General features: G+C 31.7%; 1 protein-coding gene across 2 annotated transcripts; it reads left to right on the top strand.

The window, feature by feature from the left end:
- Nucleotides 1-3,212: 3,212 nt before the first annotated feature.
- Nucleotides 3,213-11,751, top strand: LOC143198902 (uncharacterized). 2 transcript variants are annotated; one of them, XM_076408524.1, is made up of 4 exons: nt 3,213-3,433; nt 3,494-3,656; nt 3,743-4,214; nt 11,355-11,751. In XM_076408524.1, the coding sequence occupies exons 1-3, from the start codon at nt 3,358-3,360 to the stop codon at nt 3,969-3,971; spliced, it is 468 nt and encodes a 155-aa protein (XP_076264639.1). In that variant the 5' UTR covers nt 3,213-3,357; the 3' UTR covers nt 3,972-4,214; nt 11,355-11,751. The 2 variants fall into 2 exon arrangements, with proteins under 2 accessions (XP_076264639.1, XP_076264638.1); XM_076408523.1 differs by having other exon boundaries at nt 3,213-3,656.
- The last annotated feature ends 8,283 nt before the right edge of the window (nt 11,752-20,034 follow it).

Raw genomic sequence — 20,034 nt, 5'->3', positions numbered from 1 at the left:
GTATTTTTTATTACTTCTGCTACTACCTATGTACACCATTTTTAATCAAAGTACTGACTGAATTACCGTAATGCATTTACCATATCTGCAAAACGGTTGGTATTTTTTCTCTCCTCGTAACATTTTAACCAAATCCTCATGTATATTCCGAATGTACAAACCGATGCTATTAACCTTTCCTATTTCCAACATTAGAAACAATATATCTGCAATGAAGTATTAATAAATGTTATGAAATGTTATGCTTGTTAATTTTTATTCCAACGTTTACCTTTTTCTATCAACTTTAGTTGTCTTCTTAACTATCCACGTCTTGTCTCATCTAAATACACAAATTGAAATAATACGTTTTTTGTTTTTATTATATGCTTTTAAAATTGTATTCTTTTAAAAGCAATGTCTGGTTCCATCCCATACTATATTGGCGAAATACCATTTCCGTGAAGCTACTTACAAATATATTTAAAGAATACTTACAATATATTAATAATCAGTCGACAAACTCTAGAGATTGGCTAATAGGCTTCATCTACTATATCCGCTTAATTTAAATTATGTATTAATATTATTTTCGTTGTGTAGAAACAGGATTGCGGGTTTGACTCATTGACAGTGTATCAGTGTAATTTTGCACAGGATGACTGTTGTAAATATATTTAATTTAGTACCATTTAATTAATTTCTGTATAAACAAGACAGAACATTTGTTTTTAGTCAGTATCATAAATCACTCTACTCACAACTCACTGTCCCAGTTCTAACCATTGCTTGGTTTTATTTTCATTATTGATTAAAAAATAATTATATAGAAAAATGGAGAAAACGATTTTTGAACGGTGACTAACCAATCATATTTGATCCAAATTTTCAATAAGAGCGGGTCGATGTTAAAATGAAGTGAAACAAAGAGTGTGTTAGGTTTAAATTAATTCGTTATTTGAAACGTCCATGAATACTGTATTGGTGATTAAATATTTAATGAATCTGCATCATAGATTCCAGGATCATAGGCACCAAGAAAATATTACTGGGATGAAAAATGAAGAAACGGTATTGTTGCACACCAAACAGTATTTGTTTACGATGGTTGTTGTACCCTATTCTGTTTTGAAATGTCTATTGTTCTTGTACCCTATTCTATTTTGAAATACCTATGTCTGTACAAGTTGCATTGACCTCTTCGTGAGTTATCTTTATAATATTTAAATCCTATGTATCCTAAAAGTGTCTGAAGTGATCATATTGACCAGTTGATATACTTCAAAGAGCTGCATATCCTTAAGTTTTTTTGTAGACACCTTCCATACCAATAGTTATCTCTGAAATAATTTTAATAAATTATATTTATATTTAAAAAACTACTCACCGTCATCATAAGTTTAATAAATTTAATCTTGAATGGTATCAAGGTATGTAGATAATTTCCTTTCGCTGAGTTCAAATTTATATTGTTTTTCTTATTTTTTTGAGCGATATTAGTTTCTATAGTAATATTCAGTACAGCTGTAACACCAGCAGCTTAATATTTAATGGTATCAATTACTTATCTCTCTAAGAAAGAAGGTATTGTCTGGTACTAAAACGATTTACCAACTGTAATAAGCCAAACATTATGTTAAATATATGATTCATGTCGAAACAAAAGCAAATTCCTAGTACGTAGAAGAGATGAACAACAAGTAGAGGGCGTTGTAGTTTTGATCGAGACATTTCAAAATCGTATAAAAGACCCGCGATATAAATAAAGTTTCACTTTTGTTCCAATGCCAGAAGTGGTTATTCGAATGAGTACACTTCCAATGGAACCAAGTCAAGATCTTATTGTGGAACCCCTGGAAATCGAAGGACACTCCCCAATTTCAAAGGCACATACTTAGTTTACACATATTTTTTATATAATATAATCAGATATTTGTGTATAATATTACTTTTGAACTGATGTGATGGAAAATTGAAAGTCGTTAAATGCAGAAGCTATACAGTACGCTTTTTAACCACTAACCATATCATATGAGAGGTCGTAGAAACATTGCAGGTAGCTGACTCTATGGTGTAATGATTACAGCGTCCAGTAAACAAACGGCGGTCGCCAAAAGATAGTCAGCATAAACAATCCAAAAATAATAAAATAATTATGTGACATATACACAAAATTAAATTACGAATAAAACAAATCTAATTTGTTGCTCGTACCGACATCAAAATGATCAGTTGGTAGTTGTTAAAATAATATTCTAAATAGAAAAATAGGTTTAGGTAGGTATTAAGTTAAATTGTATGTATATAGTAGAATATAAAATACGTGTAGTAGATAGGTTAAATAAAGTTTTTGTTTATTTTTATTTAGTTATTACAACGATTATTACGTATATATTTTATTTTCAAACGTTTTTTTTGTGTTAACAATCAATTGGTAGTAGTTAAAACAATATTGTAAATAGATAAATAGGTTTAGGTATTAAGCTAAATTGTATGTATATTACGATTATTACGTATTTATTTTATTTTGAAACTTTTTTTTGTCTTAAAAATCAGTTGGTAGTATTTAAAATAATATTGTAAATAAATAAATGGATTTAGGTAGGTATTAAACTAAATAGTGGGTATATAGTAGAATATAAGATACGTATAGTAGATAGGTTATATAAGGTTTTTGTTTATTTTTATTTAGTTATTACAACGTTTATTACGTATATATTTAATTTTCAAACTTTTTTTTGTGTTAACAATCAGTTGGTAATATTGTAAATAGATAAATGGATTTAGGTAGGTATTAAACTAAATAGTGGGTATATAGTAGAATATAAAATACGTGTAGTAGTTATTACGAAGCTTATTACGTAACATATATATTTTATTTTGAAACGTTTTTTGTGTGTTGAAAATCAAAGTTTGATTATTTCTTACTTTTTAGTGAGTCCCTTATTAATTTTTTGAAGCCAGTTCAATTTGTTTGTTAAAAATATGTTATATAATTTATATACAGAGTATTCTGTATATTCTTAAAGGGTTCACCTCTGAATATACGACAATTTTTTCAAATCTGTAGACTAGGATAGCCCCATAAGGAGTATATATGAAAGCGAAAGCTAACACGTTCGAGCTACGACATCATCTGAGTTATCTGAACATTTAAATCGAGTGCGGGCCTGTGTTTTTATTATTAGTTTAATATCACAACGCGCCAACGTTTCAGTATATATAAGTATTCAATCGCGTTACGTGTGAAGTGCAGCTTTCGAATATCGCGAATATCGAGAAAATGCCTATAATATTGCTACATTTGGGACGATTGTTTTACTGTTGGTCTCCGAATCAATCAAGTCCGCGTATACCCGGTGGTGTAGTGAACATTAAATGACTCACGTTACCGCGACCGAGCATTCCGAAAAAGTTTATAAGAACGCCACCATAATGCCGACAGCCAGTTCAGGTATGAGAAGTAACATACTCATAACCAGTTATCTGATAATCTCGTTCGCGTTGACGCTAGCTGATGGCACGACTCTGAAATCATCTGTTGACAGATCAGAATATTGCTCGACCGCGAAGGACCCCTGCCTGCCCCGTCGAGTCTTCATTCCACTGGAAAACCTGGTAGAACCAGACAGCGAAGGAAAAATCGTACAGATCCACAGGCGCATCCCGCTCCACAGGTAATGAAAGACTATTAGCGCCGTGTATGGTGAAGGCGTCGGTAAGACAGCGTCCTATTTTTTATTTCATTTTTTTCATTCAACAGATGCAGTTCGTATTTCGGTTGTTGCCCTGGACTGACAGGTCACTACTGCAACGTGAACACTGTGACGGAAGTGTGTTTAAAGTTTGATTTCTTCAAGCATAACGGTATTCATTTGGAGAGGCGGTATCTGGTAGTGAAAAATCACACTAAGTGCGGGTGTACTACGGATTTAAACGGCGAGAATGTTTTAGTTCCGAAAAAACAGCGAATGCTTCAAAATTGCCCGTAGGAAAGTGACTAGAAATAGTGCAATGAACCTACTGAAGAACTTGGTCGGCGCTGCGATCTGGCTGATCTGGATATCTGTGAGTGGAGAGCTGTCAGTTGAAATTAACGTGGATGACATTGCCCAATGCATGCCCGATGTGGATCCATGTGCCCCGAAGCGCCTTTACATCCCACTAGACAAACTATTCAGACCCGACAACGAAGGAACAGTATTTGAAGAAAACGTGCGAATTCCTATCTACAGGTAAATTATCAATAAGAAAACATAGTTGTTTTTTAAAACCACGTACCGATAATATCTAGTACAACTATCTAGTAGGTTTAGATCATGCAAACTTTAAATTTCATCATGCAACCCCATAATTGCCATCCCGGTAATATAGTCGTATACAGAATATGTAACATTATGTCGATCTAATTTTAAATCACAAAAGATAATTTCACAAGATTGTTTACGGAGATGGTAAGGAAAGTCCAGGCTATTTTAAAACGTAATCACCGAATTCTTATTGATAATCGTTAACGTAAAATTCGGATATACAGAAAATATTGTTAATTTATGTGTGTGCAAAAATTCTCCTCGTTTTCTCTTAACTAAAAATTTTGTTTTATTTCGATAATAGTATAATATCTGGCATTTATTCAAAATGCGAAATATAAAATATGTTTTAATGGTGCATTTGAAATATAAAATAGAAAATACAATCGGATGTTAGGTTAAGTAAATAGAATAACAAAACAATTGAAAAGTCCCCGGCCTACCATAGTAAAACACGTTTTTTTGGCACAATTAGTTTTTTTATTCAAAATAATTCCCTTCAAGGGTGATACACTGATTATAGCGACCCTCTACATTTTCGATACCATTTTTGTGGTACGATTTGTCCTTTGCTTCAAAATAGGCCTCAGTTTCGGCGACCACCTCTTCATTCGACGAAAATTTCTTCCCAGGAAGCATTATTTTGAGATCTGAGAACAGAAAATAGTCGCTGGGGGCAGATCTGGAGAATACGGTGGATGAGGAAGCAATTCGAAGCGCAATTCATGGATTTTTGCCATCGTTTTCACTGACACGGTGCATTGTTTTGATAAAGCAGCAGTTTCTTTTCAAACGGTCCAATAACGCTACGTAGTAGTCGCTGTTTATGGTCCTGCCTTTTTCAAGGTAGTCAGTGAAAATTATTCTGTACACATCCCAAAATACAGACGCCACAAACTTGCCAGCCGACTGTTCTGTCATTTTCCCACGTTTTGGAGCGAGTTCATCGTGTACAGTCCACTCGGATGACTGTCGATTGGACCTCGGACTGAAATGATGGAGCCATGTTTCATCCAATGTCACACATTGACGCAAAAACTCGTTTTTATTACGCTTGATCATCTTCAAACATTGCTCCGAATCATCAACTAATCGTTGTTTTTGGCCAAAAGTAAGCTCATGCGGCAGCCACTTTGCACAGAGGTTTCTCATACCCAAATATTCGTGAAATACACGTTCAGTTCATATCTTTAGAGTGTCTGCTATTTCATTCAATTTCAATTTACGGTCATTCAAAAGTTTTCGTCAGTAACACCCTCTTTTGGGCGTCCACTGCTTTCACCGTCTTCGGTGCTCATTTCACCACGTCTAAACTTAGCATATCAATCCTCGATGGTTGATTTTCCTGGGGCACTGTCCGAAAACTCGGCATCAAGCCAATTTTTTGCTTCAACTGTATTTTTTCCCTTCGAAAAGCAGTATTTTGTCAACACGCAAAATTTCTTTTTATCCTTTTTTTTTTCACAATAACAAAAGTTGTTTCACTCAAAATGCTATAATTCACAAACTAGTGATCCGACATCCATCAAATTTATATATGCATCTTTTGAGGGTTAGAGCTAACTCAAAAAATATATGGATTTAATTCTAGTAACGCCGTCTATGTGTCAGGCCGGGGACTTTTCGATTGACCTGTTAGAACTAATCCAGCCCAGCCTATTAATCAGTAAAAGAAGAATTTCTTATCATGGAATGAAGAAAACCTTTCAAGAACAAATGTTCTACTCATCCTGATAAATAAAATGTTTTGTTATATTGTATCAACACGTTTGTTTATATCTGGATAGCTTTCAGCGACGATAAATCTTCTGCTTTCATAGTTTAGGAAAATCAACTCCATTTTTGATGTGTCTGAGTGAGTCATGAGTGTAGCGGTGACCCCTTTCCCAAAAACAACAAAATTACCATCTTCTTTACTAATGACAGCCATTATTTCATGTAATTTTTTGCAATTTGCCTCCAATGCATCCTTTGCAAGATTTTGATTTTATTGTGTCTGTTACTATTTGCATCTTTCCCTCTTATTTGTTGTGATGCTCTCTGGCAATATGAATGATGCCAATATGACTATATTTAATTAAAAAAGCTTATATCTTCTTGTAATAACAAGAATGAAGCAAGCAGAAGTTTGCCGCGATAACATTTGTTGCCCTAACTAGTAACAACAATCGTACCAATAAACTTAATTAAAACACAGAAGTTTCGCAATAATAACCCTTTAGAAATGAAAATGACAATTGAAAGTATACTTGCCAATTTGATATAGAGTACATTTGCCGTGTTGACAACTTTAAATGTTGATTTTTCCTAACAACAAAATACCTCAGCGCCAGGTATATAAAATACCAATCATAAATTTTAAGAAGTAATTCAATTACAAACATCAAATATGTATTTGTGTCATAGTAATTCATATAATGCCCAACCTTAACATGGAACCATATAGGCCCAATTATTGAATTGTCCAAATAGGCAAAAACAGGTAGTAATCACAAAGAAATAGATATGGAATATACGATGGATGAGTACGGCCTATTAACTATCAGTTTTAACTGGGTATGTTCAGTGGCTCTATTGCTGATATGAAAATTAATATATTTAATACTAAATCTACAAGTGATTTTAGATGAAACATATTCTCCATAGATCTTCACACACATGGGGTAAATTAACCCCCAAAAACATCTCTGCAGATACAAATCTTAACAGACATCATACAGATAAGATAAGACAGATGGTTATCATACAGATAACCCCCAAAAATAGTTCTTCAGTCACAAAATTAAATATTATCATGCAGTTATGGTGAGAAACAATATTTAAAAATATATCTTATTTATTATCAACAACAAATAAAATCATATGTTGGGATAACTTTGAGAAACAATTAATATATACAAAATAATATCCGAAATTTATAATATGAACAAAACGTATTACAGCATTTGTAATTCAAATCAAAATCAAAGGCTTATTTGCCCAGGTTAATTTGAAAAGCGTAAAGTAATGTTATATTTGTAATAGGCGAGATATTAGAAAACTAATTTATGGAATAAATAATTAAATTGCTGTCGCCCTTCTTATCAAAAATTAACTGATATATTTAGACTTTCATTTCAATTTATTTCGATTATCTTACAATGAATTACGTTAATTGGAATTGTAACGATAACAAAATAAGTTATATCGCAATGAATCAAACATTTATCTAAAATTCAGCTAAACAGAAAATAGTAATAGTAAATTATGTGTCAATTTGTTATTTTCCTTAATATCGGTTGAAGTTATTCGGCCGTAGTAAAAATGCATACAGTTCAATAAGTAAAAATTTATAAAATAGCATGAATCAATATTCACATCACACACCATATAGTATTAAATATTTAAATTTCGTTTTGTACTCCATGTCTTGTGAGTCCGTTTTATTTGATAAAGTTTGATAACCCGACAATCTGATATTCTGAATAATTTGCGACCATATTGGCAACAACGTAGTCTTTATTATCTTATGTAACATTAAATCATAGGCGATAAGCAAAAGGTGCTTTAAGAATATCTCATTCACTGCCTGATTGTTGAGACATAACTTTCATTAATAAAATAATTTAACAATAATTAATAAGCTCTAAAAATAAATGAAAATGAAACATACAAAATAAAGTGTTAAGAGACGGTAATAAGATGCATATAGAAGTGATTCGACATTTGATATGTTGAAGTAAAAATATTATATATTTTTATTAAATCTTACGTTAGTTATGCACTTGATATTGTACTTGTTAATATAATAAATTTAAACTATTTAAACTAAAATTAAGATTAACATTTATTATTGCGAGTTCGTGTAGTTTGGCTCGCTTCAATCTTCAGATTTCCTGCACGTTGTCCAGTAGCTGTATTGCTTCCACGTTGCTATGATTTAGTAACATTATTTCATATTTAGGGTTTCGGTGAATGGAGGTACAACCAAATGAAGCAGTGGTGTTTACATTATGTGACCGTTATTTATTGACGATATAAAATAAAATGTGGAAAATAGAAAATAGATAAAAAAGCGATGTTACCTGGTGACAAGGCTTGGGCAGTCGATGGTGGCACGTCTGAACCAAACGATGGTCGGTTACTGAATGATAGAAAATACCCTTCAATAATCTTGTGTTCTAGTTGTCGTGTTCAACATATGGGGTTATATTTCTGGGTATTTTGTAAACCGTTATTTCACGATGTAAAATTTAAATAAAATAATAATACATAATTTAAATAAATTCCTAAATCCATTTAATGTCGAAGTCATCATTTGTTTTGACAACGTTGGATTACTAGTAGGTTTGATCTTTTGGCGCAACCTCTTATTTGAAACGCACAAATCCCCATAGGCATTGTAATGAACTGATAAACCAATCTCTTTGAATTTAGGTCAGTTGGGATTATCCTCCGACTAACCAGCTTTTTGAGATGGATTATTCTACTTGACGAATCGGATATCCTTCGAGTGAATATAATTAGATTTTTGTAATTTCGACAAAACACAAGATTGATAGAAACAGATGTCGAGCTATTTTAAGCTGAATTTTCCAATCTCTAGTCCATTTGTAGATGTTGTTAAATGGCACCTTTGCGTTTTGACACACCTTTGCACAATGACTATATTATCGCAAATTTCTAAGTACTGTTTGGTTTGTTGTAGATTGCAAATCCTCAGGTGAAATAGGATTAAGGGTTGAACATTCCCCATACTTTTGAGACGTCCGTATATGATATCGTTGTTCAGAAGTTCAGAATTCAGTTGACCATATTAAGTAACACAGTAAATAACATCTCAGCATAACGCAATTACAAGAATCAATATTTTAGGATAATTAATATGAAATTTAATAGATAATTATTATGATGCTGAAATTTGCTACTATGGCTTAAAGAGAAGAAGTCACCAAATAGCTGAATGACAACTGAAATAATCTAAATAAAAGCTTTAACCGAGGTATTGTTAACATTAGCGGAAATAAAAGACACATAACAAAGTTGATATCAAATATCATATATATTTACATATTATTTGGTTTTGTATTGGTTTCTTCACCAATGTACTCCATATGTTCCTTGTATGTATGGATTCTTCTCTTGTAACTTTATTTTTAATCCAGTAAGATCTACGTACTTTTCATACCCACTCTTTATATCATATTTTTTAATAACCGATAGGAATTATGATACTGAAATTCATATACACAAATTTAACACACCCTATTAGTCTCAAAATACTTGTTAATGGATAACTAGCTAGAATTTACATTATCTGTCATTATAGCTACTTTAAAATTTACCTTATCCTAGTAATTCTCTTGATATTATCATTATAATTTTAGAATTTTATAGAACTTTAGAATATACTATAATTTTTATTCATAATTGGTTTTTACGTTATAGAATAAATTTTGTTATATTAATATATAGTATACTATACAGATGATTATTGGGATTAATATATATTTACAAACTAAATTCGTTCACCAATAAAAATCTAGCGTTTAGTTATTTCTTTTCTGTATATAATTAATTTTTCACAATGCATATAAAAACTATTAAAAAAATGTTACAGATTTGCATTTTTATTATTTTAATTCTACGTCTTTCTTTCTAATCTACCCAAAAATTTGTCTATATTGTCCAAAACGACACATTGCAGTATTTATAACTACATTTTATTAATAAAAAAAACTACTGTTAATTACTTTTATCTACTGTCAAGAGCGTCGAAATAAATTAAATATAATTGTAATAAACATTTAAACTTAAGTACAATTTTGGTGATTTTTGCTACTTAATCTTAAATTACCCTCAGAAATATCACTACTCAACATATTAAAAAAAAAATTAGGCTACTATTTCACTATTTTTATTTTTTCTTAAGAATATCGATATATTTTTTATAAAATATCGATATTTTATACTAGTTGTAAAAAACATATCGATATCTTTTTCTACGATATATTTTTTTAAAAAATATCGAAAAAGATATATCAGTATTGTTTAAAATGGTATCAATATATCGATATTTTTTTTGGTGGCCAACACCCCTAGTGTAGAGTGCTGTTGAACATACAGTTTACTGGGGGCCTCAAAGAAATAGCGCCCCCTAGTTGCAGGATTGCACCCATCCTAGAAATTTCAAACCAAAGAAGTAACCCAAAGAAGTCCAATTATAGACTAAATAAAATACTTTTAACAAAAAAATTGAACCAACTTCCAAAAATAAATAAGGAACCCACTAAAATGTAAAAAATAATCAAACTTAGATTTGTAATACAAAAAAAACAGGTTTTAGAATAAAATAGGTGCATAGTAATCGTTGTAATAACTAAATAAAAATAAACAAAGTCGGCTTGGTGGCGCAGTGGTAGAGGCGATGGGACGGTCCTCCCACTGTTGCGATAGCCGCGGGTTCGAATCCTGCTGGGGCATGGTCGTAAATTTATGTTTGTGGTTGTTTAAAATTTGTGAATGTTCTAGGCAAGAGTGTAAAATCCGACAAGGAAAATGATCCCAGTCACGCCAGTAACCAGGCTGGGTAAGACCGGATGTCTTCTGGGATGATTTCTAAAGTTGCTCACTCGCCAGTCGGTAGACTTAATGCTGAGGACCGTGATTCGGCGCCCACGTTAGACTTTAGCCCAGTCCAGATAAACCCACAGTTGGTAAAAGGAGACTTTAAAATATATAAATAAACTTTATATCTCATGGGTGGTGTGGAAACACTTCAATATGAACAAAACAAATCTAACCTACAAATTATTCTGTATTTTTAATTGTAGTTTTATGTCTTTCGATAATATATGTATTAGATGTACTATATTGTTAAAATAAATTATATTTGATATCATTTTTGTTCAATTATTTTATTTAAATTAGAATTTTTCGCAATATATATATATATATATATATATATATATATATATATATATATATATATATATATATATATATATATATATATATATATATATATATATATATATATATATATATACATGTAATTAGAAATTAATTCGAATTTATTATTTTCAGATGCAGCTCATACATTAGTTGTTGTCCCGGGGACGACCAAGTTTGTATGGTGAAGAAACAGCAAAATATATGTATCCGATTGCCATATCTCCTCTATAATGACGACAATATGAAGAATAAATATATTATGGTTCAAAATCATACCGAATGTCATTGTGAAAATGGAACAAGTTCCCCTGACCCTTTCCAATTTGAGCCGCAGAAACTGCTAAATAGTTGTAATGGTTGACTGCAAACGCTTAAAATGGGATAAATTTATTTTATAGATATTAATAACCGCAGTATTATAACTTTTAATTAAGCCTATGTTCACGTGAAAATATGCTTATTTTATATATTTATAAATCTGTAGATATTTTAGTTGTAATATCCTAAATTATTAAATTTATTTATTAAATATTTATTACATTATTTCGTCGTTATGATATCAAAAAATACCGTAATATTTATTATATTTTTCTATTAATTTCATCTGACATTCGATATGCTTAGTACAATCTTAATTTACAAATTAATTTATTGCTAGTGTACTGTTGTACCTGCATTAATACACAAGCACGGCGTGTACAAATACACACTAAACTAGTTTGTATGGTTTGGTTCGCTTCGATCTTCTGATTTCTTGCGTGTTGTCCAGTAGCTGCATTGCATCCACGCTGCTGTGATTTAGCAACCTTGTTTTATATTTTAAGGCGAAATCTTGGATCGCTTCGTATATCCCATTTGGTTCCGAGATCATGGTGCAGCTTTTCATTGGTTACGTAGCGATAAGCATTGGTAATTAAACGTAGAACTTTGTTTTGTATGCGTTGGCTCTCTATTTGGTTTGTTGTTTTAGTGCAACCCCATATTTGCACCCCATAGGTCCAAATAGGCTTCCTGATTATCTTATAAATCAACCTCTTTGATTTAGGTCAAGTTGACAGTATCTTCGGACTAACCAGTACAGTTGGTTGTCTTTGAATCTAATGTGCTCTTCTTCTTGTCTAACATGCTGTTTCCAGTTTAACCTACCATCGAGATACATTCCGAGGTATTTAGCTGATTCTGCTTAAGGAATAGGACATCCATCCAGTGATATAATTAAGATTTTGTCAATTCGCCGAAACGCAAAATTAACATGGACAGATTTGGAGCTATTAAGCTGTATTTTCCAGTTTCTAGTCCATTTGTAGATATCGTTGACCGCTACTTATACTTGTTCTATAACCTTAGACAGAAATACATCTTCTGTCATTATAACTGCGTTGTCATCAAACGTTCGAAGTACTGTTTCTATAGTTGTTGGGATATCAGCAGTATAGAGCAGATGTAGAAATGGTGTGGGAAATGGAAATGGTAAATTGGTCACTTGAGCCAGAGGGTTATGCAAATTGAGTAACAAATTAAAACATACAAGATGTGAGAAAAAAATACATTCATAAAATAATAATAAATTCTAATTAGAAAAAAGTAACTTATTTAATTTAGTCACTGTCAGGGTCTATCAAGCAGAAACACCATTCACACCAGATAATATGGGTTCAGCTACTAGCGTATTGTACCCAGTCGAGACTGTCTGAATAGAACGCACACTTGGCAAAAACAGACATCCCCTTCAGTGTCCAGAGAAAGTTTTCTATACGTTCTTTTTATTCTTTTTGTTGACATTTTTATTAATTTTATTTACAGAGTTATTCTCATCAGGTCGTGAAGAATTTTTTTACAATTATTTTATCGCTTTCTTTTCTGGTTGTTTTCTTAAACTCTTAAACTTTTCTACGTTTCCGTTAATGTTAATTATTTGTTCTAAGGTACTGTAGAAAAATATCTATACCTTCAAATTTAATAGTTACTTGCTGTTGTCTAATATTGATAATTCGTATTTTTACCAATAAATATCGCTGACAAAAATGCATGCAAATGCCTAAAATATTATACTTCTTACTAAAATAATACTTCTTAAAATTTCGAATGTTAATCACAAAACCAATGTTAAAACCTGAATCTGATTCTTTTCTCTGAAGGCGCCAATTGAATTTGAAGAAAATAAGAGCCTGTTTCTACAAAAAATATTTAATGGATTTGAAGAAATTCTTTCAATCTTTCAGATTAAATTTTATTAAAAATGTATTGTTCTGAGAACATCAGGACGATTAAACGAGCGAAAATAGTTTTTAACCGTGATTTTAAATATATTCAATCCAAATTAATTAAATAAAACTTATGAATAATTCCTTAAAAAAAACAGAATATTATTTTCATCAAATTCAATAAGCGGTTTTATAAGTAATTATCAGGTTTAAGTTTAAACAGTAAACATAAGAAAAGTATGTGTTAGAATATATTAGATATGGTTGGCAGCGCTAGAGGATTAGTGCATGATATCAATCAGGATATAAAAGACGAATACGTCTACGTCTCTCTCTTTCCTTTGTTCTGGACTGAACTGGTGACTTAACAACCTCTAGTGACACATATCTCCCACTAAAAAAGAATATAAGTTATCTAAGGCGACAACATGTTCATCTTATTCACAGTTTGCTCCGGGATAATGATTTTACAATTAAAAATAGTATCTATTAGTACTAATTATCCAGTTATCTTAATTACTACCTTCTTGCAAGACTTCTTTATATGGAAACATCACATCGACAACTTAGGAACAACTTAATAGATTAATTGAATTAATATTCTCATTATTACCACTAACATCTTCATAATTAGGTTGATTTTTTATTTAAAAAACAATAGATAAACAGACATGTAGTAGATAGATAATTTTATATGTACCTGATAAAAACAATGTTGGACATACATTTACCCTAATACCTGTTCGTAAAGGAAGGGTAATTCTAAATTCTTCACTAAAATGCCTTTAACAGACACAATGACGTTGATATGTTTGCAGTTAATCCAGATAATTTACTACCATTTACTTGATCAACCCATTTTTCAAAAAGAGCGAGATCATTATTTGGGTAACGATGTCTAATTTCGGTAGTAGATTTACACCCAGTAGAAATGTAGTGTTACAGATCACGACACGGATGCATTGTAATCAATTTTATATTATTACTCCATAATAATTAATGTAATAAAGGAAATATGCACAACGTAAAACAAATATTTCTTGGCCTAAACAAACACCAAAACTTTCAACAACAAACTTAAAAATCGATGCCCATGAAAAATGATGGCTTGGCACAATTTGACCAATCAATCACGTTCCATTTTACCATTTTATTTTTCTGCTATTTATTGAACTAAACAAAACATTTCCCCAAGGTGGTCTATGTCGTGAAATTTCTATTTTTCTATGATATGCATTAAGCCTGTGGGTAAAATATACATGTATACATTAATGGCTATATTCTTTTAACATTTCATATAGCCCTTCACTTATTGTAGTTAAATTAATATACTTTTTCTGAATTAGGGTAGGTACAGAGAAACTAAGATTGTGGCTTATATCACCACATCCTGCCTTTTTAACATCAGTTACCCACATTTGAACACTTATAATGTCGCTGTTATTTTTTGTACCTGGAATTTAATTTATTTGCTTGCTGAATACTATATATAAATCTTTATGAATCAATAAATTCAGTCTATTCAAAAAGAGGACTGCTTAAAATAGGTCGATATCCCAACCATTAGAATTTTAGCAGCTAGTTTTGTTGCAATAATATTTTTTCTAGTCTTAATAATTCTCAGCTCACCCCTTGGTACACTCATATGAATTTCTGATCGACACGTTCAAATTTGGAAGTACCAATACTTTTACCAAAACAGAAACCCCAAAACTAAAAAAAAATTTTAAGCGAGCGAAAAAATGTTTCTTGTTCAATTATGATGCTGTGTATTAACTAAATGATCAACGAGCTGTGATTTTGACGAGATATATTCACATAAAGGACATGCAACTATGCCTAATATACTGAATGCCGTATAAAATTGAATTCACCTGAAATGAATATTCTCATAACAGGTCAAAAGAAAAGTTCCTGGCCTACCATAGTAAAAAAATATTTAAAAAAATATAAACAGTACAAGAACAACATATTTTTTTGACAAAATTAGTTTTTTTATTCAACATAATTCCCTTCAAGGGTGATACACTGATTATAGCTACCCTCCAACTTTTCGATACCATTTCTGTAGTACGATTTGTCCTTTGCTTCAAAATAGGCCTCAGTTTCGGCGATCACCTCTTCTTTCGACAAAAATGTATTCCCAGCAGGCATTATTTGAGAACTTAGAATAGAAAATAGTCGCTGAGGACCAGATCTGGAGAATACGGTGGATGAGGAGCAAAATGGGGAAATTATTCCATGCGCATCCCAAAATACAAACGCCATAATCTTGCCAGCCAACTGTTGCATTTTCCAACGCTTTAGAGCGGATTCATCGTGTGAAGTCCACTCGGACGACTGTCGATTGGATTTCAGAGTGAAATGATGGAGCCATGTTTCATCCATTGTCAAATATCGGCGCAAAAATCATTTTGTGGATTTTTTAAATGTTTTCGTCGGTAACAACCTATTTTGGGCGTCCACTGCGTTCACCGTCTTCGGTGCTCATTTCACCACGTCTAAAATTAGCATACCAATCCTTGATGGTTGATTTTTCTGGGGCTGTGTCTGGAAACTCGGTATCAAGCCAAGTTTTTGCTTCAACTGTATTTTTCCCTTCAAAAATCAATATTTTATCAACACGCGAAATTCATTTTTATCCATTTTTTTCACAATCATTTGCTTCACTCAAAATGTTATAATTCACACTAATGATCCGACAAAATTTTAGCACGCATCTTTTGAGGATTAGGGCTAACTAAAAAACATGTGGATTTAATTCCATTAGCGCCATCTATGTCAAGTCGGGGACTTTTCAATTGACCTGCTATGTTTGTTCCTAATTACACAAGTACTCACAAATCGATGATTTATCCATTACTATCTACTATTTGTAATCAAAATATAAACAGTATAAGAACAAATAAACTATAAACAACAAAATTCTTAACCTTACAAAAGAGAACTCCTACCAGTACCAGAGTCAAATCCAAAATGGCAATTGCAGTTCATTTGATTCTACCTCTAGATTGCATGAAGCAGTAGAATGTGACGTCAGGTGTTAGTCGCGTAGTGCGTCGTCAACCAACGAAATACCTTCCCAATAAAATACTTTCTTTGCAGGTGTGTGTAATGATAATTTAAACTAACCAACGAAATGATGCGAAATGGCGTTCTCAACGCCTTACTCCTAACACCATGCCAAACAATTCTGAAGTTATATATATATATTAAGTTGACACTTCATACATCACTCTACGCCTATGCGTAGACATTAGATCCGTAGTGGAGAACGGACCGAATTAACATCTTGTAAAATAAGCATTTAATGGAGATGGAACTGCAGAACAGAGAATGTAGCAGGTTTGCCATCACCGAACCTTTCTGGGTAGCTTTATTAATTTAGAAGTGCCAAGCAAAACGTCGGTCAAAGAGGAGACCTAGATGCGTGACGTCATCCAGCGACAGGATGGTTGCGGGATGGTTTGCGAAATGCTTCTTATGGAAAATGATGGCCTTGGTTTTTTGAGGGTTGATTTACAATCTCCAGAATTTAAACCACTGGACCGCGTGATCGAGCTGTGTTTGGAGTTTCCCTTCAACGGCTGGTATGTTAAATAGAATGGAAAATGTTAAATAGAGCGAGAAATAAGTGGGAATCTATGAGGAACGCCAGCGTTGATGAATTTCAATATGAGTTTTCCTAAATATTAAGAAAAATGTTAAATCTTCTGGTAAACCTAACCGGCCACATTTTACAATTAAACCATTTTACTGCAAACCTTGTGAAAAGCTTTGGTTCAGTCCAGAAAAACTACTTCAAGCTTCTGCAATTGCTCCAAGCTGTTTAAGAGCATGATGGATTTTTGCGGCCAAGCGGGTGCCCTGTTGGGCGACTGAGTGATATACGCGAGACCCGAGTTAAAATCTACGACAATCCCAAGCACAAAAAATACAAAATTAACCACGTATTGCAGCTATATATAATAAAACCAACAATAGGAAATAACTAACACAAAATCTCCTTTATACTAGCGTTGGAACTATCGACTGAACTCAGAATGAATATGAGTGAACAGTCGAAACAGTCACACATGCATACAGAACAAATGCACGGTTCGACTGTTTTTTTTTTCTATTCGTGATTGCTTGGAGCATTTAATTTTATATGTGGTTATATTTTCCAACGGTAGTATAAGCGAAATGGAGATATATAAATTTCTTCACGAACTAACCTTAAAAAAGAAAAGGAAAAAAATTTAATTTACTTTTAAACGAAGTAGAATTACTTTTATATTTGAATGTTTTGTGGATCTGTAAAAAGAAATGGAATTTTTCCGTGGAATGGAATAATATCCCACAAATGTTTTATTGTATTTCAATGTGTTAATTGCTATTTCTAAATAATATACTATTATGAACATAGACAATACAATAGAACTTAAACAAAACCTAAAAGCTAAAGATATAAATGCTTTATTTATTATTGAACGGAAATATTTTTAACAAAAACCGAGAGAGTAATCGAAATATTACCTATTATTGTCATAAAACCAGTCAAAATATTTTACTATTTACTATTCCCAATTTTAATATTTTTATCCTATTACATTAACAGTCTTGAAAAATATCGTACCAAAATGCTATAATATAAACAAACAATATATTGTTATTTACAAAAAAACTACCAAAAAAAATCATGAAACTACATATATTACATATAAATCTATGTAAGCATAAATTAAGGTAGTAGTAAGGTACATTTTTGTCAAGGTCGCGGCTAGGACGGCAGAACCAAAACGTTAAAAATCAGTCGAATGAAACTAGTAGAACTTGTAACTAAAGATGAAAAGTAGTAAAATTAGTAGAATCAAAAATAGCGACTGAAACAGTCGATAGTAAAGAGTAGTAAATTACTAAACAGTCGATAGTTGCCAACACTACTCTATATCTATAGAGATGGAAAAAGTTATACAAACTCATGGAAATATTTTAATTCATATATATTATACCAATTTTTCTGAATAAATGTCCTTAAAAAATAATGAGAATACATACAAGTACCTAAGCTATGACTAACATGTCGTCTACCTTGTAAAGTAAAACTGTAAAAGAAATCATGCAAACATATAGTAAGGTAAATATTTAGAAGGTTATCTTATATATTTAGAAGGTTAAGTTCGGAAACTTATTTTATATAATTTTTCAAGATTTGTGATTTCTATTAAAATGATATGTATCTAAAACTTAATCTCCATTAATATTTATATATGGTATAGATATGGAATTTTTAGATTTTAACACTTCAGGAATTCAATTATATATGTTGTATAGTATATAATTTTAACCAGCAACAAATCAACATTTTACTATATATAATTACTAGTTCTTTTTTAATTGTATGTAGGAGGAAAATACAACAAATTAACATTAAGTCAGATTTAAGTTACGCTATATGCAAGACAATTTAATTTTTCGTACTCAATGTTTACAAGAAAATATATTTGTTGGCAGGGCCTTTTTCTAAATTATTAATTAATGTTAATGACACACGAGGCGGTAATTACAAGAACTATTTAAAAATTCATAAAATCAAAAATTTTAATCGACTTTTTGTAAAATATATTCATGCCAATCGAATAACACCTCCCAACTTTCAAATTACCAAGTGACATGTTTCCATGGAAATGGACATATGAACATCCATGCGATAGCCACAAAGTATAGAAATATCTGTCAATTCTATGCTGATATCCCTTTAGTCTGGAGGTTTGCAAAGGATTAATAATGTCAAATATAAACTGATTTTTAAACTATTATTACCCACCGACAAAAGAATTGTTTACATTTGTAGACTAATCGAACCACTCAAGGAAGTGGTATCTTAAAAAGACAAAAATCAAACAGTTATAAATATAGGCAACGTAACATACACATAGAAAAATAACCAATGAGCAAATTTTGATAGTGCGACATTTCAAAGTGCCATCCTTTCAAAAACGAAACCTTTCTTAGTGTGCCGACTGGCTCAATGCAGTGTACTGTTGCCCTAAGTAAGCTACTAGTAATAATGCAAAACTATTTATGGCTCCATTGGGAAAATTCATATAATTGATATATTAACACTATTCTTGTTATATTGGCGAAGGTAAACCATTTATCTCCAATAGCAAATACGATAAATCATAAATAACAAAAACCCCATACCAACTAATTTAGGAAGGTATTATATTTATAAATCTATAGGCAATACGAATATCTAATGATAAGCGATTACAAATTCTCTGGAAATAAAGGCAAGACCCTTTATATTGTGATAGTCTTGGTTTGAATCTTAAAGAGCCTGCGTAGTTTAGCAACAAGAGTTCCCGTAGAGATTTAAGGAAGAAATATCCGCATCGCAAAGTAAACTGTCAATCAGACTGGTATGAAAGGCTCCTAGGGTAAACATTAGTGCGAGTTTAGTCTTTTTTATTCCATAAATGAAGCACTAGCAGCTATAATCAAACTTACTCAACGTCAGCGCTCTATAAATGCTCAAGAGTGTGGTTCTATGAGCACCCCAATGAAAACTGGCAAGTGATCGAACCAGACTAATGTCAGCAGGCATTAGTACTACAATTTCA

Source organism: Rhynchophorus ferrugineus, unplaced genomic scaffold, assembly GCF_030347505.1.
Source record: "Rhynchophorus ferrugineus isolate W39M unplaced genomic scaffold, kcgeb_rfMv2 rfM6, whole genome shotgun sequence".
Classification (NCBI taxonomy): Eukaryota; Metazoa; Arthropoda; class Insecta; order Coleoptera; family Curculionidae; genus Rhynchophorus; species Rhynchophorus ferrugineus.
Note: the sequence above shows the minus strand (reverse complement) of the source record. Positions and strands in the feature narration are given on the sequence as shown.